Source organism: Eretmochelys imbricata, chromosome 3 (genome assembly GCF_965152235.1).
Source record: "Eretmochelys imbricata isolate rEreImb1 chromosome 3, rEreImb1.hap1, whole genome shotgun sequence".
NCBI lineage: Eukaryota > Metazoa > Chordata > Testudines > Cheloniidae > Eretmochelys > Eretmochelys imbricata.
Window position 1 is genome coordinate 191,391,618 of NC_135574.1, and position 26,294 is coordinate 191,417,911.

The 26,294-nt window shown below is 45.9% G+C and overlaps 1 protein-coding gene across 2 annotated transcripts in view; it reads right to left on the reverse strand.

Moving 5' to 3' along the window:
• The window catches only part of XPO1 (exportin 1), a 79,271-nt gene that overhangs the window by 21,140 nt on the left and 31,837 nt on the right, over positions 1-26,294 (reverse strand). For both annotated transcript variants that reach the window (XM_077813989.1, XM_077813990.1), the window contains 3 exons: positions 14,478-14,636; positions 2,869-3,066; positions 2,012-2,150 (listed from right to left, as the gene is read on the reverse strand). In XM_077813989.1, coding sequence (XP_077670115.1) covers positions 2,012-2,150; positions 2,869-3,066; positions 14,478-14,636 — 496 coding nt within the window. The remainder of the gene's footprint in view (positions 1-2,011; positions 2,151-2,868; positions 3,067-14,477; positions 14,637-26,294) is intronic.

Here is a 26,294-nt window from a genome sequence, read left to right on the forward strand (position 1 = left end):
TTGAATGTGCTGGCAGAGTGAATCCACACCAGCAGCTCTTGCATCGACAGAGAGACCAATGCACTATGGGTAGCTATTCCACTGTGCAACTGGTTGCAGGGTGCTTTGGGAAGGGTTTGCAATGCCTCATGGGGCAAGTACAGTATATGATGCAGGTTTCTCAATCCCACCGTTCCATGGGCATCCTACTAGACTGCCAGCTGCTTTTCAACAGAAGCGAATGTAGTAGAAAGGGGGGGAAGAGTGTGTGACAGGGAGCGTGAGGGGGAGACAGAGACAGTGGGCATATTAGGGGAGAGTGTGTGGGCATGTTGTCTCCGAGATCAGACAGTGGCCTGAGCAACCAATCCTGGGGGAACAGGACACCCTCCCACATCAACCCCTGGCTCCGCACAGCAGTCTCTTCTACTCTCCCCCTCCCCCTAGCAGCAGCCCGCTCTGCCTGCCTGCCGATTCCACATTAATGGTTCTGTGATTCCTCAGCCTCCTCAGCTACCAGGAGCACCATCTTCAGCAGCTCTGTCAGTTCTCCATGCTAGGTTGCCAACTTTCTGATAGCAGAAAACTGAACACCCTTGCCCTGCCCCTTCCCCGACGCCCCATCCCTTCACTCCATTCCCCTTCCCTTAGTCATTCACTCTCCCCCACCCTTGCTCACTTTCACTAGGCTGGGGCAGGAGGTTGGGGTGCGGGAAGGGGTGAGGGCTCTGGCTGGGGATGCGGGAGGGGGCTCCAGGCTGAGGGGTTTAGAGAGTGGCAGGAGTCTCCAGGCTGGGGCAGAGGGTTGGGGTGTGGGTTCTGGAAGCAAGTTTGAGTGCAGGAGGGGTTCAGGGCTGGGGTAGGGGATTTGGTGTGGGGTTCAGGCAGCGCTTACACGAGGCAGTTTCCGGAAGCAGCAACATGGCCTCTGACTCCTAGGTTCAGTGGTGGCAAGTGAGGCTCCGCGTGCTGCTCTTGCCCGTAGGCACCATCCTCACAACTCCCATTGGCCACGGTCCTAGTGGATTTAGTGCGGATCTAGTGCTTGGGGCAGGAGCAGTGAACAGAGACTCTCTGGCTGCCCCTGCGCTTAGGGGCCCCAGGTACATTCTGGCTGCTTCCAGGAGCCTTAGCCCAGCTGTGCTGCTGACTGGACTTTTAACGGTCCGGTCAGTGGTGCTGACTGGAGTTGCCAGGGTCCCTTTTCGACCATGCATTCCGGTCGAAAACTGAACGCCCGGCAACCGTACTCCATGCTAAGGAATGTCAAACCTTCCTAGAACTTTTGAAAGTGGAAGGGTGAATACCTGCAGGGTACCAGAGTTCAAAACAGCGAGCAGAGCGGTCACAGTGGGCACTGAGGGAAGCCATTAATGTTGATATAATGAACAGCAGCATCTACAGTGACGATTTGTCAGTTTAACTTTGCCACAAAAAGCTTTATGCCTCTCGTTGAGGTGGTTTTATTTTATCAGCAACACAGTGAGAGTTTTGCTGCCAAAAGTAGCTTTGTTTTGTGTACATCTCCACTATTTTGTTTGCAAAAACTGCCTTTTGCCAACAAAACTGTGTAGCATAAACAAGACCTTAGTTTCCTTCAGCAATGAGCTTTAACTGCAGAGCTTGGTCCTACGTCCCAATAATTAAAAACCTTTAAGATAATGCCCTAAGCTACTTTTCCCTCCTAAAGACATTTCTTTTCCCATTAACTTAACTTTTTTTCTGGTGCTACTTATTTAAGATGGTTGCATCTGATCATAATAAAGTGAAAGATAAACTTCAAGAAAAAAACTGACAAGGAAAAAACTCCAAAAATTAAGTCAACTGATTCTCAGGGAAAAAAGTCTTCCTAGAGTAGCACTCCATTCCCCATTCTTGCATTTCCTCTCCCTCATACCTTCCCCCCCCACTTATCTCGTTCAGTAGTTATTCTTCCTTGCATTTTCTATCTAAATTAGATTATAAGCTAGCATTTAGTCAAAGGATTTCATATTTTGTTGCTGTATATTCATAAGATAAGTCATTAACTTACCCAGCGTCTCCCTCATATTCTTGTACAAGTTTATAGAATCTGTATCCTTCATGAATTCTCGTACGACTTCCCCCTGATCGTTTTCCACAACCAGCACTTCTTCTGGCTTAGCCATACGGCTAACCATTAACAACCGGACCTGTGTTTACCAGAGAATCAACAGTTTTAGATTAAGAAAAATTTAGGGTTGGGCATTTGACCAGTTCAAGAGTAAATGGTCAACTGACCAGTCAAATATGGTCAAATATTTCAGAGCACTTATTTGTTAGGAGAGTTTAAAAAAAAAAAAAAGACTTCATGGTCTCCAATAGGTTTAGCCTTAGACAGACACTTACGCCTACTTACAAAAGAAGGTACTAACGGAGTTATTTTAACTCAGAAGAATGCCAAAAACAATGCTCTAAAAGAAAGGCAGCATGACGCAATTAGAAAATAGTGGAAAGAGGAAGCCTCAGTGGAAGAGGCTAAGACAAGGACTACATTTTGGCCTTGAAATGCAGAGCACATACACACTTTAACCAAAATACAAACAGGACTTCAAAATATATGCTTTAAACCAGTAGACAAGGATAATCTTAGATGACCTGACATGCCAACTGGGCACCTCTCACACAAACAGACCAAAAAATGCCCTGGGCTGTCTGAACAGTGGTCAGTGTGGCTGGCCCCAGGGCCGCTCTAGTAAGCGGCTGGCTGCGGAGCTGCCCAAGCGGCAACTGGTGCAGCTGGCCCCAGAGACAGCTGCTTCCACAGCCCTAGGGTCAGCCACACTGGCTACCACAGAAGTCACAGAATCCATGACTTCCGTGACAAAAACAGAGCCCTACTTATGGTGCATTTAATTAAACAAACATTACCTTTGACAGAACAGGCAGATAAAGCTGTCTCCTGGGAGGAACATCAAAATGTTGACTTCCCGAAAGCAATGGAGAAGCAGATGTTGAAAATGGACTCTCTCTATACAGTTCAGCAGCCAAATGATTCCAGTATTCAAGACAAATCTTAAAAATTTCAGTTTCTTCAACTTCTGACACCAGCAACATATAGTGAAGAGCCTACAGAAATGTGATTTACACAAAAATTGGGTGATTGGTCAATCAGTATTTTTTGTGGATAATACCTTGACACTGAAGGTTAATTTATCCAAATATTTCTAGTGAAGGGCTTTTTATATATTTTTGCCATAATCTCTAGAAATAAAAGGAATTAATATGTTATAATTACAATTAGAGGTCAGCATCCCAAGAACTGTTCAACAGCCATGACTATGACCACAGGGAACTTTTCCAACATATGCACCTATACTTTTGAAAAGTTACAATAACCTGACTAAAAGGTGATAATGTCTCAAAATAATTGAATCTCCATGTATAATTCTTGATTGATTAAGATAATCATCTCTTGAGTCTCTGCAAGACACTGTGGTTTTACAGTCTCCTAACCAAGGTGTTTGTCAACAGGACAATACCAATATCTGTCTACTAGAGATTACTACTGCCTTAGTGTTGTGGAGCTCAGCATTTTGAAGAAGTCTTTGTTGAGTGCATCATCTTCTGCTGCTCACAGAAGGTAGATGTCTAGACTGCTGACAGAGAAAAGGCAGACATTCCTCATTTGCAAAAAGAAAAGGAGTACTTGTGGCACCTTAGAGACTAACGAATTTATTTGAGCATGAGCTTTCGTGATGAAGTGAGCTGTAGCTCACGAAAGCTCATGCTCAAATAAATTCGTTAGTCTCTAAGGTGCCACAAGTACTCCTTTTCTTTTTGCGAATACAGACTAACACGGCTGTTACTCTGAAACCATTCCTCATTTGCACTCAATGAAAATTTCTATCCGGACATATGAAGGGAAATAAAAGTTACTTTTATTTATAACTTCCTTTATCTCCTGTGACAGGGTTGGGCCAGATGGCTACAGGAGAGTAACAGAAGACAGATATACTAGCCCCAGGCTAAGTAGGTCCCTTTTCCCTGGGTAAAGTAACAGGAAAGGTTCCAGAACAATCAGGAACCTTCTGGAGACAATTAAGACAGACAGGCTGATTAGAACACCTGCAGCCAATCAAGAAGCTGCTAGAATCAATTAAGGAAGGCTAATCAGGGCACCTGGGTTTTAAAAAGGAGCTCACTTCAGTTTGTGGTGTGCATGTGAGGAGCTGGGAGCAAGAGGCGCTAGGAGCTGAGAGTGAGAAATCATACTGTTGGAGGACTGAGGAGTACAAGCATCATCAGACACCAGGAGGAAGATCCTATGGTGAGGATAAAGAAGGTGTTGGGAGGAGGCCATGGGGAAGTAGCCCAGGGAGTTGTAGCTGTCGCACAGTGGTTCCAGGAAGCACTCTAGACAGCTGCATTCCACAGGGCCCTGGGCTGGAACCTGGAGTAGAGGGTGGGCCCGGGTTCCCCCCAAAACCTCCCAACTCCTGGTCAGACACAGGAGGAGTTGACCTGGACTGTGGGTTCACGAAAACTGCCAAACTAAGGGCTGCTGTGAAGCTCCAAGGTGAGCAAATCTGCCAATAAGCGCAAGACCCGCCAAGGTAAAGGAGGAACTTTGTCACACTCTTTACTGCAATGGTGCTAACCAACATACAGACCACAACTTTAAAAGGAATCTATTTGGTATATTTCTGATATAGAATCATGAGATGGGGCTACACGCTCCAACATTCAATGCTCTCTTAGCTAACCTTTCCCTTCAGCTGATCACAGCATCCCATATCACCAGCCACCTGTGGACAAGATCAGTTGGAGGTGAAATATCTTTAGATGTAGTCCCCATAGGCTGTGCACACTAGGAGAATCAAGTGATCCATAACTGAACTGATTTAAAACAAGGCAATGCGTTCACAAGAGTTATGTCAACTCAGTTTCAAAATGACATGAACACAGTTCTAAACAGTTTCATTTACAATGCTATGTGAGTAGCACAGAACCCTGTATAGCTCCCACAGGCAGAGAACTGAGAGATTTCAAAAGGTCCTGGATGCAATATGGGGTAGCAGTGGAAGGACTAGTTGAACTACTACTATATGTTTGCCTTCACACTGGCAAAAAAACATTTACTAACCTTTCTGTAACTTTTTCTTAGAGATGTGTTACTTATGTCCATTCCATGCTAGGCGTGTGCATGCTACATGCACTATGCCGGACATTTTTCCCTTAGTGGTATCCATAGGGCTGGCTCACTTGGATATGTGCTGGTATCAGAGGCGCTGCCGGACCCACACCATCTCAGTTCCTTCTTGCTGGTAACTCCAACAGAGAGGTAGGAGGGTGGGTCATAGAATGGTCATGGCAACACATCCCGAAGAACAACAGTTACGAAAGGTTAGTAACCTTTTTTCTTCTTCGAGAGCTTGCTCATGTCCATTCCATGCTAGGTGACTCAGAAGCAGTACCCCAGGAGGTGGGCTCGGAGTTCATGGACATACTGACTGTACCACTGATCTCCCAAAACTGGCATCATCTTGTGCCTGTTGGGTGATGGTGTAGTGGGTTGTGAGGGTATGAACCAACAACCAGGTCATGGCTCTGCAGATTATAGAATATCAGGGTTGAAAGGGACCTCAAGAGGTCATCTAGTCCAACCCCCTGCTCAAAGCAGGGCCAATCCCCAACTAAATCATCCCAGCCAGGGCTGTCAAGCCTGACCTTAAAAACCCCTAAGAAAGGAGATTCCACCACCTCCCTACGTAACTCATTCCAGTGCTTCACCACCTTCTTAGTGAAAAAGTTTTTCCTAATATCCAACCTAAACCTCCCCCTCTGCAACTTGAGACCATTACTCCTTGTTCTGTCATCTGGTACCACTAAGAACAGTCTAAATCCATCCTCTTTGGAACCCCCTCTCAGGTAGTTGAAAGCAGCTATCAAATCCCCCCTCATTCTTCTTCCGCAGACTAAATAATCCCAGTTCCCTCAGCCTCTCCTCATAAGTCATGTGCTCCAGACCCCTAATCATTTTTGTTGCCCTCTGCTGGACGCTTTCCAATTTTTCCACATCCTTCTTGTAGTGTGGGGCCCAAAACTGGACACAGTACTCCAGATGAGGCCTCACCAATGTCACACAGGCAGAATGATCATGTTCCTCGATCTGCTGGCAATGCTCCTACTTATACAGCCCAAAATGCCATTAGCCTTCTTGGCAACAAGGGCACACTGTTGACTCATATCCAGTTTCTTGTCCACTGTAACCCCTAGGTCCTTTTCTGCAGAACTGCTGCCTAACTGCTCGGTCCCTGGTCTGTAGCGGTGCATGTGATTCTTCCGTCCTAAGTGCAGAACTCTGCACTTGTCCTTGTTGAACCTCATCAGATTTCTTTTGGCCCAATCCTCTAATTTGTCTAGGTCCCTCTGTATCCTATCCCTACCTTCCAGTCAATCTACCACTCCTCCAAGTTTAATGTCATCTGCAAACTTGCTGAGGGTGCAATCCATGCCATCCTCCACATCGTTAATGAAGATATTTAACAAAACCGGCCCCAGGACTGACCCTTGGGGCACGCCGCTTGATACCGGCTGCCAACTAGACATGGAATCATTGATCACTACCCACTGAGCCCGATGATCTAGCCAGCTTTCTATCCACCTTATAGTCCATTCATCCAAATGTCCTGGACTTTACCTGCACAAGAAATGCTGCTGATGAAGCCTGGGCTCTTGTGGAATAAGCAGTCATGATGGCCGGAGGCAGGATATTCGCCTGCTCATAGCAAGCCCGAATGCACGTGGTGAGTCAGGACGAGATTCTTTGGGATAACACAGGTAGTTCTCTCATCCTTTCCGCTATTGCTACAGAGTTGTTGCGATTTGTGGAAGGGCTTATTCTTTTCAATATAAAAGGCGAGGGCCTGCCTAATGTCCAACGTACGAAGTCAATGTTCCTCAGTGGATTTGTTGGGTTTTGGGAAGATAGGTAGAAAAATGATCTGATTATGGATTTGTGACATCACGTTTGATAGAAAGGCTGAATTGGGGTGCAGTTGGGCCTTGTTGTTGAAGAACACCATTTAAGGAGGTTGCGACATAAGGACTTTGATCTCAGAGACCCTGCTGACCGAGATAACAGCCAGCAGGAAAGTGACCTTTCAGGAGAGAAGCAGTACGGAGCACGATGCTAACAACTTAAAGGGGGGGACCCTGTGAGCCTCGACAGGACGAAGTTTAAGGCCCTTGGTAGGGGAGGGGTCAGTTTGCAACCGTGAGGATAGTGTCTTTCCAACCCCTTGAGAAACTAGACTGTCATCTCGTGGGAGAACACCAATCTGCCATTCACTGCAGGGTGGAAGGCTGAATGAATGAACCGTAATAGATGAGAGAGCCAGACCTTGCTGCTTTAAGTGGAGTAGATAGTCCAAGACAGACTGCAGAGAAGATCAGAATGGAGAGAGATTCCATTCAGAGGCCCCCAAAAAAGAAATGTTTTTACTTGGTCAAGTATGTAGCCCTGGTGGAAGGCTATTACTTTGCAAGACCTGTCAAACCTGAACCGAGCAGACCTGTTCCTCGGGGTTCAGCATCCATGCAGTCAGGTGCAGTAAAGCCAGGAGATCAAGTCCGGGTAGACTAGGAGCGTGAGAGGTGCTGCCACCGAGAGGTCCAGAGCTGTGCCAAACCAATGCTAGCGTGCTATCAGGATAACCCTTCCCTTGTCTTATTTAATTTTTAGGAGAACATTGTGAACCAAGGGGATTGGAGGAAAGGTCTGTATAGTAGATGGTCTGCGCAAAAGAGGAGGAGCCCACACAGCGAGCAGTACTGATGGCATTTCCTGTTCTGCCTAGTGGCAAATAGGTCCAACTGGGGAGGCTCCCACCTCTGGAAGATGACACTGATGACTTCCAGGTGAAGAGACCACTCATGGTGAGAGGAAAAAGCTCTGCTGATGTGATCCGTCAGTACATTTCGGGCTGAAGATCGAGCACCTCCCTGCTTGTTGAAGTAAAACATGGATGTAGTCATGTCTGTCAGGACCTTCACCACTTTGCTTGAGATCTGGGGAAGGAACTCGTGGCAAGCTAAGCCCTGAGTTCCCAGACGTTTATGTGTAGGGAGATTTCTTCTTCAGACCAGAGGCCATGGGTCCTGAAGTTGTTGAGGTGGGCTCCCTACCCTAAATCTAACCGAGATTAAGGCTACAAACAGTTGAGGAGCAGCAAAGGGTACCCCCTAACATTACCAATTCTGGATCTTTCCACCAAGTCAGGAAAGTGAGGACTGGAGGTGGGACAGTGAGTCTAAATGTTGTCTACTCAGGGAGTAGACTTATGTCAGCCACATCTGGAGGGGCTGGAGTTGCACCCTTGCATACTATACCACGTAAGTACATACTGCCATGCGTCCCAATAGTTTGAGGCACACCTGAACAGTCATTATTGGATAAACTGTGACATTGGATATCAGATCCGACATAAATTTGGAATTGGGCCTCCAGAAGGAAGATTCTGGCTTGTGTCGAGTCAAGCACTGCCCCAATTAACTCTATTCTCTGAGCTGGGACCAGAGAGTTGACTTTTGTTTGTTTAATCAGCAGAACCAGTGCCTGGAAAGTGGGCCGGACTGTACTGATGCTGTGCTGTACCTGAGCATGCGACTGACCTTTGATCAGCCAGTCATTGAGGCATGAATAGACTTGGACACATTAGTGCATGAGGAAGGCTGCTGCTGCTATCATACACTTCATGAAGACCTGTGGGGCTGCCAATAGGCTGAAGGGGAGAGCGGTGAATTGGTAGTGGCGTTGACCCCCTACAAACCTGAGAAATCTTTGGTGACTGTGGAAGATAGAGATGTGAAAGTAAGCTCCATTAAACTGAGGAAGGCGTAGCAGTCTCCTGGATCTAGGGAGGGTATGATGGAGGCCAGAGAGACCATGAGGAACTTTTAGTTTCTTGAGATATCTGTTGAGGTGATGCAGGTTCAAGATGGGCAGTAGGCCTCCTTTGGGATTAGGAAATACTGGGAGTAAAAAAAAAACACCAAAAAAACCTCTTCCCTCTCAAGGAACTTCTTCTATGACCCTGTAACGAGGCAGATTGGTCACCTGCAGACCCGGAGGGGGAGGGGCTCCTCACTGAACCTTGGTGGGCGGAACCACGCCACACTCCACTTTCCTGCCAGAAGTCAGTAGACGGGACAGGAAGTACAAAAGGCGGGCCGGAGAACTCAGTTGAGGCCCCAGCTGCCAAAGGAGCCAGAATCCTCCTGCGAATTCTAGAGCTGGGTGGCTGCTGCAGATCCTGAGGAAGTGGAGGACTGGCCAGGACCATTTACAGACCTGAACATGGAGGAGATGCAAGCCCTGACAGAGGCCCTCTTCCCCAACGACCCGGACGACCCTCTAGAGAGACAGGTATGCCCTGAGGGGGGAGTTAGGAAGTGGCCTGGGGTAACCCCCCCGTCTGACTGCAATCCTGACAGCAGGTGAGTCAGTGAGTTGCAGTCATGATCCCCGCTGACCCAGTGGCAGACCACTCTGCCACTGCTAGGACCCTGGGCCGGGATACAGTGGAGTGGGTGGGCCTGCGTCACCCCCCACGCCACCCCCAACCCGTGGGTGGCAGTCTCCCCCTCTCTTAGGTAAGAAGCCTGCACTCGTTGACCCTCCGCTAGAGCTAGGAGGCCTGACTGTTTTGCTGCTCAGCCTGAGTGCAGGCCTGAGCCCTCAGACTCTACTTCCCCACCCTGATCAAGGGCCTGGGCTAACTGACTGTTTGGCTACCCAGCCAGAGTACAAGCCTGAGCCAGAGACTCTTTGCTGCCCCACCCTGACCAGGGGCTGGGCTCCGTGTTTGTCGTTTGGCCCTGATCACAGACCTGCCCTGCATTTCCCATGCCAGGCAGACTCCCAGAGACGTAGTGAGGCCGATTGGCTTCACCCAGAGGGAGAGGGGCTATTCCCCCCAATGGACTACAGGCCCCCACAAGTAGGAGGGATTGCATCTCCCCAGCGAGGAGTTGCTGGTGAGAAGGGCCCCTGAAGAGGGACTCGGGTGGGGAATGGGAGGGAGGGGCAGATACAAACTGGAGGGTGGAACCAACTGTTACTGTACTGAGTAACCAACAGTCCAACATTATCTATGACCATGCTTGGCTGAAGGGCAACAAGATGGTCCAAAACCAAGAAAGGCGATGAATCTGGAACTCAGACTGGTGTAATGCCCTCTGATGCACCTTTAAAAAGCCTGCGGATCAGTGGCCATTGTGCCAGGATCATGAAAGGCTTGCTCCTAGACAGTGCAGAGGTGGTTGGTCCTAGCATGGAGCTCAGCGCTTCCTGCTTTCCTATCCCCGGCTGTCCTGGCTGCCGGAGATCCTTGTGGGGTTGGCAGAATTGGGGGAGACAGGTCCTTCATCACTTGAAATGCCTCTGGCGTTGAAAGAGGTGGCGGACACCTAAGCACCATGGTTGCTTCCAGGAGCCTATGGTGGGTCCCAAACCAGACTAGGCACTCTAAGTGGAGTTGGCAGTGCCATCAGTGGCTCGGTGAGGACAAGCGACCTGACATGGGTCTCACTGAGCTGTCCATTTCCTGCACCACAGAGCGCCCTCTCTCTGTGTCCTGTTTCTTATGCTTCTTCCTCAGCACCGGAGACGAGGAACGGTGGCAGAAAGAGCACTGTGCCGAGGGAGTGCTTTGCATGGATATCGAAATGCTCAGCACCGATGTGGAACAGTTTGGTTCCGAGACTGGTCTGAGGGCCACCTCCATGAGTAGGACATTCAGCTGATGGACACTTTTTTCTCGTGCGAGGGCTGCATTTTTGCAGATCTGGCACTTATCTTTAACCTGAGACTCCCCCAGACAGACACTTTAAACAGCTAGAGTACAGGTCACTCACCTTGCATTAGCTTGCTAGTGGCAAGAGGCCCAGAGCTTGAAGCCCAGGGATCAGGACATGCCCAGCCTCTGTGGCAAAAAGTCCCTCGATGACAGAGACAACTATTCACACTAGTATATACGCTAATACTGAGAACTAACTACAATAACTACACTAAGAATAAATGGAGAAAAGTCCAAACCATTTGCCGCAGCAAGAAGGATCGTTCCAGCAACCATCATGGGTAGTAAGAAGGAATCAAGAGGATGCAAAGCCGGTGGCGCCCCTTATCCCAATGCGTCTGTACGCAACTCTAGAGGGCACTAGAGCCGACCCTACAGATTCCACTAAGGGAAAAATCTCCAGAAACAGTGCACACAGCATGCACATACCTACCATGGAAAAGACATGAGCAAGCACTTGAAGAATAAATCAGTTCTTAAAACTCCAAAAGCAGAGTCTTCGCAACCAGTTTTTAAGAACTTTTGTAAAACCAGTTGAAGCAGTTGCATAGGATTTGAAGTGTTTCATAAGCATCCCAGGGACTTAAGCCCACATTTTTAAAAGGTATTCAGGCTTTGCTGGGTCACTGTTGCAACACCTGATTTAAGAGCCTAAATCTCATTTTCAACAGGGATTTAGGCACTTAGTCTAAATTCCATCAACACTTGGTGACCAAGCAACACCTAAATACCTTTAAAAATCTGGTCCCTGGATTCTCAGAATACTGATTTTTTTCTAAAGAAGAAAACAAATCTATATAATCTTATCAGTTGCACCTGACAGAGCTAGGAAGCCAGAATGAAGAAACTGTGCTATGAAGAACACCTCAAAAAGAGGTCTTGTCATTACTAAAGATGTGAATCTTTTGCAACTAAACTCACTGTACTGAAGCAATTTAACGACAAACAATTCAGCGTATTCATGCTAGCTATGCTGAATCAGTTTAAGATATTTTGCAGTGTCTGCCCTATGTCCTCACTAGCATTGTCCTAAACATTGTCAGCTGCAATATTCTGAACCCTGATCAGAGTAGTTCAGCTTCCAGAAGCAATGCACTGAGGGAGATTTCAAAAGGCCACCACACTACAATGTGGGACAACAGTTGAAGTAGCAGGAGACCCATGTCAGCTAATATGCATCCATAGTGGTGCTTAAACAACAAAGGCAGAAAGTGAATCTAGTTCCACATAAAACTTTGCACATGAATATGAAAATACTTAGTTGTTGAAGGGCTGAGCAGGAGAGAGGCAGAAGCAGCAGCAACACAGAACAGCCGACACCCAGCACAACTTTGAATCGCAACACATGACTAAAGAGACCTATCCTACGACTCAAATCCTAGAATCATCTTTTAGGTTCTTGTGGGCCATGGGCCAAAACAGATTGAGAACCACTGTTCTAATACTTCTGATGGTGCAGAGCAGTTTTCTGCAAAATATTCACAAGTACCTTGCCCAGTTCAGTTTTAAATGATTGAAAAAATGGGGCTTCTTACACTTCCATTGCAAGATTATTCCCCAGTCTAAGGGCCTGTCTAGATTACAAACAGACTCAGGGGACTCCACTGTAACTGTTCTATACTTGCTGCTTAGATAGATTGCCCTTTAAGTGTTTGATAAAATCTTCCAGGGTTTCAGTTTCACACCCTTTTCAACTGCAACTGAAATTTTCTTTTATTCTATTTCACTGCATTGCTCTTAGTTATATTTCATGACTGAGAGGAAAAAGGAATGCAGCAGCAACTAGGAAAAGAAGGGAGCAAGCAGAATTATAGTAATACTGTAAGCTTTGACTACTACAACATATGTACAGCATTTAGCACGAGGCCTTAATATCTAACTGCAACCTCTAGGGATATGTCTACATGGCAATTAAACACCCATGGCTGGCCTGTGCCAGCTGACTCAGGCTGGGGCTTGTGGGGCTGTTTAATTGCAGTGTAGATGTTCAGCCCAGGCTCTAGGACTCTGCAAGGTGGAATGATCCTAGAGCTCAGGCTGCTGCCCCAGCCCAAACATCTACACTGCAATTAAGCGATCCCTTAGTCCGAGCCAGCAGGCATGGATCAGCCACAAGTGTGTAAATGCAGTGTAGACACACCCTGCTGCAATGCAAATATGGTCACCAAGAGTACATGGTAAATAGGGCTTAGAGTTCCGCTGTTGGATCATATTAAAGAAGTTCTGTATTAAAATCACAAATGAGTTTGATTCCCCATAGTTTAAATTCCAGGGTATTAAGAGGTCTCTTGGTTTTTGGTACTGTTTCTCTCCCTCTCTGTGTGAAACTTGCAAGCTGCTAATTGTGTTAGTACATTCTAAGACAGAGTCTGTTCTCAAAGCAATAGTCTGTAACAACAGAAGCAACACCCAGAGACTCCCCACCCTTTTGTTGTATTTATCTCGCTTTGTTAATAATTGTGATTAAAATAGAGATAGAGGATGTATGTGGATGGATGCTTGGTGTGGATAATAACTGAATGATCAGGGAGGTGGCCAGCCTAAGAATCCAGTGTCCATCGGCTGAAGAAGGCATCAAGTGGAAATAACCAGAGGACCCCCAGAGGGCAGACTGGAATCCACCCGACAGCCTCAAGAATGGGAGAACCAAAGAACAAGATAACATCTGGCAGCATGGTGCCATCAGGAATGAAGCAGCAATTCCCATAGACTGGCATAGGAAGAAATTCCTATAAAAATGGACTCTAGAAAGGGAGAACTTTGGGGTCTGATTCTGCAAACCAACTTCCAGCAGCATCAGATGAGCATCTGACAAGGCCCTGCTCCCTCCTCATGTCCAGGCCACCTGGCCAGTGGCTTGACATGAGCAACTCTAAGGCTGGTACCTATGATAACAACCTTACAGAATATATGTGTGTGTGTGAGTGAGTGTGTGTGAATAAATATGAAATTGAATGGAATGTTATAGCTATAACTAACTGCTTACTATGATTCTTTCTGTATTCACAATAAATGTGGCATTTTGTCTTTTCCCCTTTAATAAGATCCTGCTGGTTTTTATTGGTATAACACCGCCACTATTAACCTGTAAAGATTACCCCAATGGCATGTATTACTGCAATGTATTTCTCTGTTACTACATAATGATGGGATACTTCCCTCAACTAGGTTGCTTAGTTTAATACTGAAAGTTTGAAACGGCTCACTTTACGGAGGTTATGATAAATACAGAGAAGACACTAGGATAGTTTAAGTCGAAAGCTAAATGTTATATTACACATACATACACCCCTCCCTCACACAGCTTTCAAGTTTTACCATGTAGTTCTTTAGTAGCAGGAACTGTATCTGCCTATAAATTTGTACATATAGCACAAAGGGGCCCTGATCATGACTGCAGTCTTTGGGCATCGTGATATAAATAATGTAAGGTCACTGTATATAAAAGTGCAATTAGCAGGTGTTACCAAGTGAAATATCTTTAATGTGTCTCAGTCAGGGGTTTAAGTATTTGTTAGTTATGGGAAGGAAATTCAAGTACTTACTTCTCTAACTGCATTTCTTTTGTGGTGAGTGCTACAGATTTAGTTCAAGTAACTGCACTAGAGACACATCATTTGAGGTACTCATCCAGCACAAGGACATACAAAGTACATTAACTGCCACTAGAGAACTTACCTCCATTAACGTTTCCCTCAGATTTAATCTCTTTTCTATAAGTTGACCATGTTCCTTGAGAAACGTGCAAAGAAACAAGCTGAGATTCTGAATGAAGTTTTGTTCATCATCTTTTCCATTGGAGTATGCGAGTCGAATATTGGTGTTTAAAGGAAGCATCTAAAAAAACAGGAATGAAGTTTCTAGGTCAGCAGTTTTTAAACTTTTGTATAGTACAGATCACACCAAATAGGCATCTCAAACAATATCTCCTCCTGTTTGCAATTGTGCAATATTACCTGAAGACGACAGGGAACATCTGGGTGTTTTTAAACAACAAATGACTTGTCCCTTTTAGGAAAAAACATTTCTGCTAATCACTGCATTCCCCTCCTTACAACCACTCTGCAAATGCTTCTCCCCTCCACCCCACCAAAAGCACACAGATATATCTGTATGGAAAGGTCCCAAGAAATGGGAACAAATTCCATTAATCTTTAATATACTATACCGTGCCTGTATAATAGGGCCGTGGCTTTCAAGGGCTACCCACAATATAAATAAAAATAATCTCAATGCCTTACGTTTGATGACTGCCTTAAAAAAACAGTATTGACATTAAATTGTTTCAGAGGACCTAAATCTTTAATTATCTGCCAAGATTATATTTTAGTGTTAAATTAGTTTGGTTCTAATATAGTTTATCTTTATAAAACAAACTAATTCAGTCAAATGAAGTCTTAGAGTAAGAAGAAGGAATTCAAATGGAAGTCTCTGGGCCAAATTCAGCAATGGTATAATGTGGTACTAAAATGGGTTTACCCAATTTGTGGTATATTAAAATACTTATTCAATTGGTACATAAACTGAATAAAAACTCAATAAGCCAGGCAAATTTAAGTAGAAAGAAGTAAAAGCACGTAACAGGAGCATGGAAGAACAGAACACCAGCTGCCAAATTAAACAAAGAGTAATACTCAGAACTCTGACATGTCTGAATTTAGCCCAAAAGGGTATAATCCCCATTTTCTTCAATGGGAGCCACATTAGGATTGCAAAAAATCCTGTTTAAAACACTAGCCATATGTTTCCAGATGCTTTAAAACTTGCAGGTCCACTAGATGTTGCAAGTGAACAAACAGAGGAAAATTAAAAGAAAAACTCATGTAGTCATTTATGTAAGATGACTTAAAAAGGACTATAAGCATCCACACGAGGAAGATCTGTTCATAAAAATATACAGTATTCAAGTTGCTGAAAATGCCATCTAAGGATGCAGAATAAAATATGACAAGGATATTGATCAGAAAATGAGAGGTGAACTTTACGTACAATCAAACTTAGGTACAACCATATCTGGGTGCACAGCATGCTATTTGAGTTTGAGAAAGTAATAAACTTGATCAGCCTAATGCATATTGTGGAAATAAATTCCTAGGCAACCAGCAACTGCTTGGTGAATGACTGGTTGAAAGAACCGGTGCCCCAGATTTTCACTGACACACCAAGAAACTCAGGAAGACTGTTACTACATTTGCATCCAACTACCATGTTAGATTTCACACTGAGCATGAGGACTACACTTCTATCCCGATAAAACATGAATTCAGATATAACGTGGTAAACCAGCGCTCTGGGGGGCAGGGCTACACGCTCCAGCGGATCAGTGCATCAGGCTCCGACACACTCCTCTGAGTGGAGTTTTAAGGGTGCCTGGCCGGGCCGAGGGGATGGATAAGGGGCAGAGGGTCTCAGGGGATGGTCAGGGGACAGGGAGCGGGGTGGTTGGATGGTTTGGAGGTTCTGGGTGTGTGGTGGTCAGGGGATGGGGAACGGGGGTGTTGGCTAGGGAGTGGAAGTCCCGGGGGGCCTGTTAGGGGGTGGAGGTGTGGATAGGGGTCGTGGCAGTCAGGGGACAGGGAGCCGGGGGGTTGGGTAGGGGGTGATTAGGGACCGGGGGTATGGGGAGGATCCTCTCTGGAGGGGGCGGTCAGGGGACAAGAAGCGGGGGGGGGGGGGGGGGGTGGACAGGCTGGGGGTTCTGAGGGGACAGTCAGGAGGTGGGAAGTGACTATTAACGGAAATGCTGGAGGCCAAAGGAAGTTCGATACATTGTGGTAAGATTTTTTGGCTCCCCAGGACTGTGTTATATCAGGGTAGAAGTGTAGTGTACTTTGATTAAAATAGCAGCATTCATATTACACAAGGAATGCTTCTCATCAGAGAAGCCACTGAACTTAAACCTTTTCCAGTTGCTTTGAGAGACTTGTCAGATTACAGGCTGACACTACTGTCACATCCTCAGTGGAAATCTGTCTTGCTCCAAGAACTATCACTATCAAAAAACCCCCAACCAATCAAAACAACAAAAAAAACCCATACAAACCAAGAACTGAATCAAAGCTAAGGAACCTTTTCCATTACTTAGCCAACATGATTGTCTCAAACACAAGGCCATCCGTTGAGTCTATACAAGAGGAAATAAATTGACTACTGAGGACATAATTTAGTTCATTTCTTGTCTTCCAATAGTTAAAATTGAAGATCCAAAATTCAAACCAATAGCCTATACTTGTGAAAGAGGTTGAGCATAATTTGCTGCATGAGGATGATTGTTAATTGTGGAAATAAAGTCATGGAAGACAGAACCACTGAAAACAAAGTGTTGTATTTAGAATTGATTTCTGCACTTCAGTCCAGCAAACTTGGCATCAGAAATGCTCTCAGCTCATTTGGATAAATTTGGCTCAAGCTTTGTAGTAGCTTAGATGCTGAAAAAGCAAGTACATTGGTAGAAGTGTTTTGATATATTAGAGCAAATACACTTATGTTTCACAGAATAGCTTTCCGTTTGGGATAAAGTTTGTCCGTGTTTGAGGAATAACTGTAATTAAACACATCACATGGGATGTATTTTATTTCAAACCATTTTTCTCCCTGCCCCACCAAGATTGGGTAAACCACAACCCTGAGTTCCATCCCTTTTTATCAAAGCCAGATTTTATCCTAACAAAATCCAAGTCAGCTATTCATTTAAATACCCACTGAATGCCAAACCAGAAGAAGATACAGTACTACTTTGTTCAAAAATGCATTTTAGTAGTACAATCTACGCCAAGGTTGAAACTTAAATTGTTATCACCACCACCAAAGCTGGTTTAAGGTCACTATGAGACTTTTATTCATCAAGAGTTGACCTATAACATGAACAGATTGCTAGAAAATGCAAACTTTGATCTCAAAGATTTTTGTTGGTATGAATGCTATATTCCACACACACCTCAACTGCTTCACTGTCTCAAAACAAATTTGCACACCACACCGTAAAATCCTAGATCCATTACTGTCCCCATGTCAGTGGGAGAAAACCCACGAGATGGTTTGGGGCCGGAGAGGAACAAGCTGTTTAGTCCAAACAGCTTGCAAGCTCAGCCAGAGCAATTTTTATGCATAAACTTAAGGAAATTTCCTGTCAAAAAAGCATTAAGCTACAGTGAATGCTGTAAATTTGTGTTACCTGAAGGAAAAACCCTTGAACATTGTGATCTTCATAGAAAGTCACAGTCAGCACTAAAGGTCACCAACCAACTTAAGTTTGTCATGAATCACCTAAGTAATGCTGGGTCAGACCAATGGGCCATCAAGCCCAGCATCCTGTCTGCGACAGTGGCCAGTGTCAGAAGCTTCAGAGGGAATTAACAGAACCCTGTTGCCCAGTCCCAGCTTCTGGCAATCAGAGATTTAGGGACATCCAGAGGATGGGGTTGTGTCCCTGACCATCTTGGCTAATAGCCATTCAGGGACCTATCCTCCATGAACTTATTTAATTCTTTTTTGAACCTCATTGTGCTTTTGGCCTTCAAAACATCCCCGGTTGACTGTATGCTGTGTGAAGTACTATTTTCGTATGTTTGTTTTAAGCCTGCTGCCTATTAATCTCATAACTATTGTGTTATGTGACAGGATAAATAACATTTCCCTATTCACTTTCTCCATACCATTTGTGATTTTATGGATCTCTATCATATCCCCTACTAGGGGTCTTTTTTTTTTTTTTTTTTCTTTTCTTTAATAAGCTGACCAGTCCCAGTCTTTTTAACCTGTCCCTGTATGGAAGTTGTTCCATACCACTTATTTTTGTTGCCCTTCTTGGTACCTCTTCCAATTCTAAAATATCTTTTTTGAGATGTGGAAACCAGAAGTGCACACAGTATTCAAGGTGCGGCCATACCATGGATTTATATTTTGGCATTCTGATCCCTTTCCTAATGGTCTCTAACAAAGTTAGCTTTTTTGAATGCCACTACACATTGAGCAGATGTTTTCAGAGAACTATGCACGATGACTGATCTTTTTCTTGAATAGTAACAGCCACTTTAGCCCCTGTCATTTTGTCTATATAGTTGGGATTGTTTTTTCCAACGTGCATTAGTTTGCACTAATCAACACTGAATTTCATCTGCTATTTTGCTGCCCGGACACCCAGCTCTGATAGATCCATTTCTCAGTCAGCTTTTGACTTAGCTACTTTGAGTAGTTTAGTGTCTCTGCAAACTTTGCCACCTCACTGTTCACCTTTTTTTCAAGATCATTTATGAGTATGTTGAACAGCACAGGTCCCAGTACAGATCCTTAGGGGACCCCACTATTTACCTCTCCACTGTGAGAACTGATTTTATACCTATCCATTGTTTTTATCTTATAATCAGTTATTGATCCATGAAAGGACCTTCCCTCATATTCCATACTGCTTAATTTGCTTATGAGCCTTTGGTGCGAAACCCTGTCAGACCCTTCTGAAAGTCCAACTACACTGTATCAACTGGATCACCCTTGTCCACATGCTTGCTGATACCCTCAAAGATTTTTCATGGATTGGTGAGCCATGATTTCCCTTTACAAAAACCATTTTGATTCTTCCCCAACATATTGTGTTTATAGGTCAAATCATTCTGTTCTTTACTATAGTTTCAACCAATTTACCTGGTACTGAAGTTAGGTTTACTTGACTGTAATTGTCAGGATCACCCCTGGAACCGCCCCCTCCCTTTTTTTTAAAAATCGGCATACATTAGCTATCCTCTAGTCATCTGGTGTAGAAGCGGATTTATGCGATAGGTTACAAATCACAGTTACGAGTTCTTTAATTTCATATTTGAGTTCCTTCAGAACTTTTGGGTGAATACCATCTGGTCCTGGTGACTTACTACACAGTTTAATTTATCAATTTGTTCCTAAACCATCTGACACCTCAATCTGGGGGCAGTTCCTCAGATTTGTCACAGAAAAAGAATGGCTAGGTTGTAGGCACCTCCCTCACATCCTCTGCAGTGAAAACAGATACAAGTATTCATTTAGTTTTTCTGCAATGACTTTGTGTCTTTCTTGAGTGATCCTTTAGCACCTTGATTGTCCAGAGGCCCCACTGACTCCTTGTCAGGCTTCCTGCTCCTGATGTACTTAACTTTTTGCTGTTCATTTCTGTGTCTTTTGCTAGATGTCCTTCAAATTCTCTTTTGGTCTGCCTAATTATACTTTTACACTTGACTTGCCAGAATTCATGCTCCTTTCTGTTTTACTCACTAGTACTGGACTTCCAATTTTTAAAGGATGTCTTCTTGTCTCTAATCACTTTTACTTGGTTGTTTAGCCATAATTTGACAATTTTGATTGATTGATCTTCTTAATCATTGTGATTAATTTTTTTAAAATCACTTGATAACCCTACTTACATTTAATTACCAAGCAGTTCAGCTATGTTTACCTCTTGAACAGATAAAATGGTTACTAACTTTACATAACTGTTGTTCTTTGGAATGTGTTGCTCATGTCTATTCCATGTTAGGAGCGTGGGCGCCACGTGCACCATTGCAGGATATTTTCCCCTCAGTGGTATCTGTCGGGCTGGCTCTAGTACCCTCTGGAGCCATGCACTCATGCACTGGTATAAGGGTGCCATCTGCCACTCACCCTTTCGGTTCTCTATTGCTGGTCAGCTCCAACAGAGGGGTATCAGAGCAGGTCGTGGGCTTAGGAGGTGGGCCTGGAGTTCATGGAAATGCTACTGCAACACTGTTTTTCCGAACCGGTCATCTCGAGCTTGTTGAGTGATGGCATAGTGGGATGCAAAGGTATGCATCGATGACCAAGTTTCTGCCCTACAGATGTCTTGATTGGGACTTGTGCAAGGAATGCCACTGAAGAGGCTTGAGCTCTCGTGGAGTGAGCTGTTAGGATGGCTGGAGGGGTAACACTGGCCTGCTCGTCACAAGCCCAAATACATGCGGTTATCCAGGCTGACATCCTCTGGGGCTGATACCGGAAGCCCTTTCATCCTTTCTACTACTGCTACAAAGAGTTTCATGAATCTTCAAAAGGATGTAGTTCTCTCAATATAGAGGACAAGGGCATGTCTAATATCCAATGAGTGAATCCGCTGATCCTCAGACTTCTTGTGAGGCTTCGGGAAGAAGACTGGCAGGAAAAATAGCCTGGATAGTATGGAATTGTGAAACCACCTTTGGTAGGAAAGCCAGGTGGGGGCACAGTTGGACCTTGTCCCCGAAGAACACTCTGTATGGTGGGTCTGATGTAAGGACCCTGATTTCAGAGACCCTTCTGGCTGAGGTCACCTTCCAAGAGAGAAGTAGTAGAGGGCACAAAACTAGTGGCTCAAAAGGAGGGCCCATGAGCCTTGACAGAATCAGGTTTAAGTCCCAAGGAGGGATCAATTTGCAGACGTGAGGGTAAAGTCTCTCCAGTCCCTTGAGAAACCGGACAGTCATCTCACTGGAGAACACTGACCTGCCGTTCATTGGCAGGCAGAAGGCTGAGATTGCTGCTAAGTGCACCTTGATAGATGCCAGGGCCAGACTTTGCTGCTTCAAATGGATTACGTAGTCCAAGATAGACGAAGGGAAGAATAAACCAGAGAGACCTCGTTGAGATGCCCACAATGAGAAGCGCTTCCATGTGTCTGTGACGTTAAGTGTAATACTTTCTTACTGAAAGGTGGCACTGGGCCAGAAAGAGTTAATTAACTCACAGACTGACATGACCCATGGCTGAACTTTAAAGACTTGTTAGGAAGATATGTAAATAATAGAGCTTTGAATGCAAGCCTGCATTGTTAGGGATAGAAGAGTAGCTGTTTGCTCAGGTCTTGTGTTGTAAGCAAAGAAGTCGTGTCTATTACTATGGCTTTGATTCAAAGATCAAAAAAGGAGTATTAACATTTAGGAAGACACTTGAGTGAAACAGTATTATTGTCTATAGGTCTCTTTGAAGGTTGTGGTAACCTGTATCTGAACTGTATAATGGATAAATTACCCCCTATGCTAATTGCCATGATGTCTGAGAGACGGAAAGTTAAGCCTATTGTTTTCTCAGGCCAAGAGGCTGCTGGAAATATATAAAAATCCTGGGACACGACCCTTCTTCATCTCAGATCTGCTTTGGGTTTCAAGAAGGGGAAACCTTAAGCCATAAGAATTGAGATCCCCAGTCACTGACTAGAGTCACCCTGAATAGAGACATTGAACTATAACCTATGGACTATTTCTAAAAGAATTTTTGGCAACTACACTCACCATCTCTGCTATGTATCTGGACCTCAAGAAATTGAACTCAAGTCTGTATGTATATCAATCTTTCAACCAACTCTCTTTCTTCTTTTTTAATAAATTTTAGTTTAGTTAATAAGAATTGGCTATAAGCGTGTATTTGGGGTAAGATCTAAGTTATCATTTGACCTGGGTCTGGGGCTTGGTCCTTTGATATCAGAACCTTTTTTCTTTTACTGGGGTATTGGTTTTCATAACTGGTCATCCCCATAAGGAGAGCGGTGCTGGTGGCAATACTGGGAAACTGGAGCACCTAAAGGAATTTCTTGTGTGACTTATGGTTAGCCAATGGGGTAAAACCAAAGTACTCTCTGGCTGGCTGGTTTGGCATGCCTTAATAATAAAAGAACACCCAGTTTTGAGCTGTAACTGCCCTGCTCTAAGCAATTTGTCCTGAATTGATACTCCCAGTTGTGTCCTACCAAAGGCAGCATCGTTACAGTGTCCAGGCAGGTAGCCCCAGTGCAAAGCTTCCTACTACCTAGCAAGACCTGTTGAACTTGCTCTGAACAGGCCTGCTCCTCTGGGTTCAGCCATGTAACATCCATGCAGTTAGGTTAAGGAATGCAAGGTTCGGGTGGAGCAACCAGCCATGGTCTTGTGAGATCAGGTCTGGGTGGAGTGGATGCAAAAGAGGAGATGCTACTGATAGGTCCAGCAGCATGCCGAACCAGTGTTGACATGGCCACGCTGGAGCTATGAGAATAACTCTTGCCTTGTTACTCTTGATTCTCAGGAGGACTTTGTGAATCAGAGGGAACAGGGGAAAAGCATGGAGCAGAAACGCATCAGAGAGGGGGCCTAGACTGCGCCCAGGCAGCAAGCAAAACTGATGGTACTTCCTGTTCTGCTTGGTCCCCTGGGGAGACTCCCGCCTCTGGAAGATGAGCCTGGCGATCTCTGGGTGAAGAGACTATTTGCGGTGAAAAGAGAAGGATCTGCCGAGGCGATCTGCCAGTGCATTCCAGGCTCCCGAAAGGTCTGATGCCTCTAGGCGGATGGAATGCTTCACACAGAAGTCCCATAAGCGGATGGCCTCCTGACACAGGGCAGAGGATCAAACTCCTCCCTGTTTGTTGATATAGAACATGGCCATGGTCTGTCAGAACTTGCACCACCTTGCCTAAGATCTGGGGGAGGAATACCTGACAGGCTAAACGTACAGCCCTGAGTTCCCTGCTGCTTATGTGCAGGGCGAGTTCTTCCTGGGACCACAGGCCCTGAGTCCTTAGGTTGGGAAGCCTTACTTCCACAACCTCGGTCTGACATGTCCAAAACTAGGGAACCAATGGCTATGGGGCTCGAGAGAGTACCCCCCATCAACACTAATCTTGGATCTTTCCATCTGACCAGAGAGGTGAGGACCAGGGGTGGAACAGTGACCACAAAGTCCAGGTAGTGTCTGTTCAGGGAGTAAACTGATACCAGCCACATCTGTAGAGACTTGAGAAGCAGCCTTCCATGCTGAACCATGTAAGTGCATGGAATGCCATGTGCCCCAGCAGCTTGAGGCAAACTCAGGCTGTCGTAATTGGGTGGACTATGACTTTGGATATCAGATCCAACTGTGTGGAATCAGGCCTCTGGAAGAAAGGCTCTGGTCTGGGTTCAGTGAAGCACTGCCCTAATAACCTCTATTCTCTGAACTGGAATAAAAGTTGACTTTTATTCATTTAAAAACAGGTCCAGTGTTCGGAAGGTGGCTTGGGCTATGCTGATGCTGTTCCATATATGAGCCACTGACCGACCCTTGATAAGCCAGTCAACAATGTATGGGTAGACCTGGATGCCTCACCACCTGAGGAAGGCCACTACTAGTGTCATATACTTTGTGAAATCCCGTGGGGCTGTAGACAGGCCAAAGGGGAGAACGATGAAGTGGTACTGGCATTGGTTCACAAGAAATCAAAGAAATCTTCTGTGGCCACAGAAAATAGAAATGAGAAAGTATGTGTCCTTTAAGTTGAGGATAGTGTACCAGCCCCTTGGATCTAGGGAGGGTATAATGAAGGAGAGGAAACCATGCAGAACCTCAATTTCTTGAGATGACTGTTGGTGATGTAGGTCGAAAACAGACTGGAGGCCCCCTTGGGATTAGGAAATATCAGGAGTAAAACCTCTTCCCTTTCAAGTCTTCAGCTATTTCCTCCACAGCCCCCAGTTCCAGAACAGACTACATCTCACGGGCAAGGAGTTGCTCGAGAGAAGGGTCTCTGAAGAGGGATGGGGGTGGATGAAAACTGAGGGTATAGCCAATTGTCACTGTGTTCAGCACCCAGTGGTCCAATGTTATGCAGGACTATGCTGGAGCGAAGTGGGACAGATGGTCCAAAAATAATGGGGAGGCAGGATCTGAAGCAGGAACTGGTATAGTGCCCTCGGACACACCCTCAAAAGGCCTACTTAGGCCCACCGGAGCATCTATGAGACCCCACCTGGGAAGTTGAAGTGGACAGGAGAGGCTGACGCTGCTTGTAACCGCTCCCTTTCTTTTTACAGGGTTCCTGTCTCAGAGGTGGTGCCGAGAAATGAGGTGGCTGTTGGGGCCTGAAGAGCTTCCTGAAACTGATGGCGCGTAGAGGCCCAAGGACAGGAGGGTGGCCCTTGAGTCCTTCGGGCCATGAAGCCTCATGTCCGACGTGCCAAGAACAGTAAGGAGCTTTCAAAAGGGAGGTCCTGGATAGACTGCTGGACCTCATAAGGAAGTCCTGAGTACTGGAGTCACGTGCAACGCTTCATGGCGACAGCTGAGGTCATTGTCCTGGCTGCTGTGTTGGCTGTGTCCAGAGCCACCTGGAGAGAGGTCACGTCACATTCTTACCCTCTTCCAAGAGGTCACTGAATTCCTGCCTTGAATCTAGAGGCAGAGAGAGTTTTAAAATTTGGCCAGGGAGTCCTACGGATTTTTGTCCTTCTTCCTTGGCACCTTGCTGGTTAGAGATACACAGTTGAAGGCTACCTGTTGAATAAATCTCTCCCCCAAAACAGGCAGGGCGCAAAAAACCTGGACCTATCCCCTCTTGTTGGCTGCCGACACAACCAGATCCCCACAGTGGGGTGTGTGAGCAAGGATAGGTACTTGAACCCACATGCTGGCACATATTTCTTCTCTGACCTCTGAGGTGGGAGGGGGGCGGAGGGGGCGCAGAGAAGGAATTTGCCAGAGAGCCTTGACTGGACCCAGTAAAGCCTCGTTAATGAGTAAGACCACTTTGGAGGGAGCTGCCACAGCCAGAATGTCAATAAGGCTGTGGGATGTTTCCTTAAGCTTCTCAATTTCCATCCCCATGTTAGCTGCTATCCACTTCAAAAGGTCTTGATGGACCTTGAAGTCATCCTGCAGGAGCAAGCTACTGGGCCCTGAGATGACCTTGTTTGAGGGGGGAGAAGGCGGCAGCGGCGGCTTCCTCAATAACATCTATGGGAGCCACATCCTGTTAGTATCGGGGTTGCGATAAGTGAGAAGGGGTGGTAGCCCACCTCTTCAAGACCACAGAGTGCCATCGACGGGAGGGAGAATCCAGTACTGGGGGAAAACCCCAAGGGTTCCAGTTTGGCCACTGACCCGTTGGCCAGGTGCTGGTGGGGGGAATCTGCTGGGTACCAGTGGTGGTTCTTAGGTTTCCCCTTTGGACTTTGATGAAGGGTCCTCCCTTGGTGACTACAGTGGAGTGGTATACCTCTCTGCCTCCATACAGTGCAGAGAGTCCCGGGACCGGTGGCAGACCGTAAGTTGTGACGACAGGATCAGGGTTGATTTTCCCTTAGAGGGTGCCGGGGTCCTGGTGCCCAGAAGGAGCTCAACGCTCCCTGCTCCCAGTCATCAAAGCCAGCAACTGTCCCATCGGAGTCGGGGGGGGGTGGGGGGAGGAGGGAGAAGACGACGGACACGACAGGGGACCGGGAGTGATAGTAAATCCGACTGCTGCAAAGGCTTCTGGCGCTGCGGTGGTTTCTGGGTCTCAGCGGAGGGTCCCGCACCAGACTCAGTGCTCTGGGCGGAGTTGATGGTGCCACCAAGGGACTGAGGGTGGAGTGGCAGTCCAGCACGAGTTGCACTGCGCAGTCTTCCCCATTCTTGTCCTTTTTCTGCACCGGTGAGTGCCCCTCTGTCGGTGCACTGTTTTTTGTCCTTCTTCCTTGTCACCAGAGATGATGAACAAAGCACTCCTCTGGCACTGTACCAAAGCCAAAATGCTCACTGCAGAATGGTAGC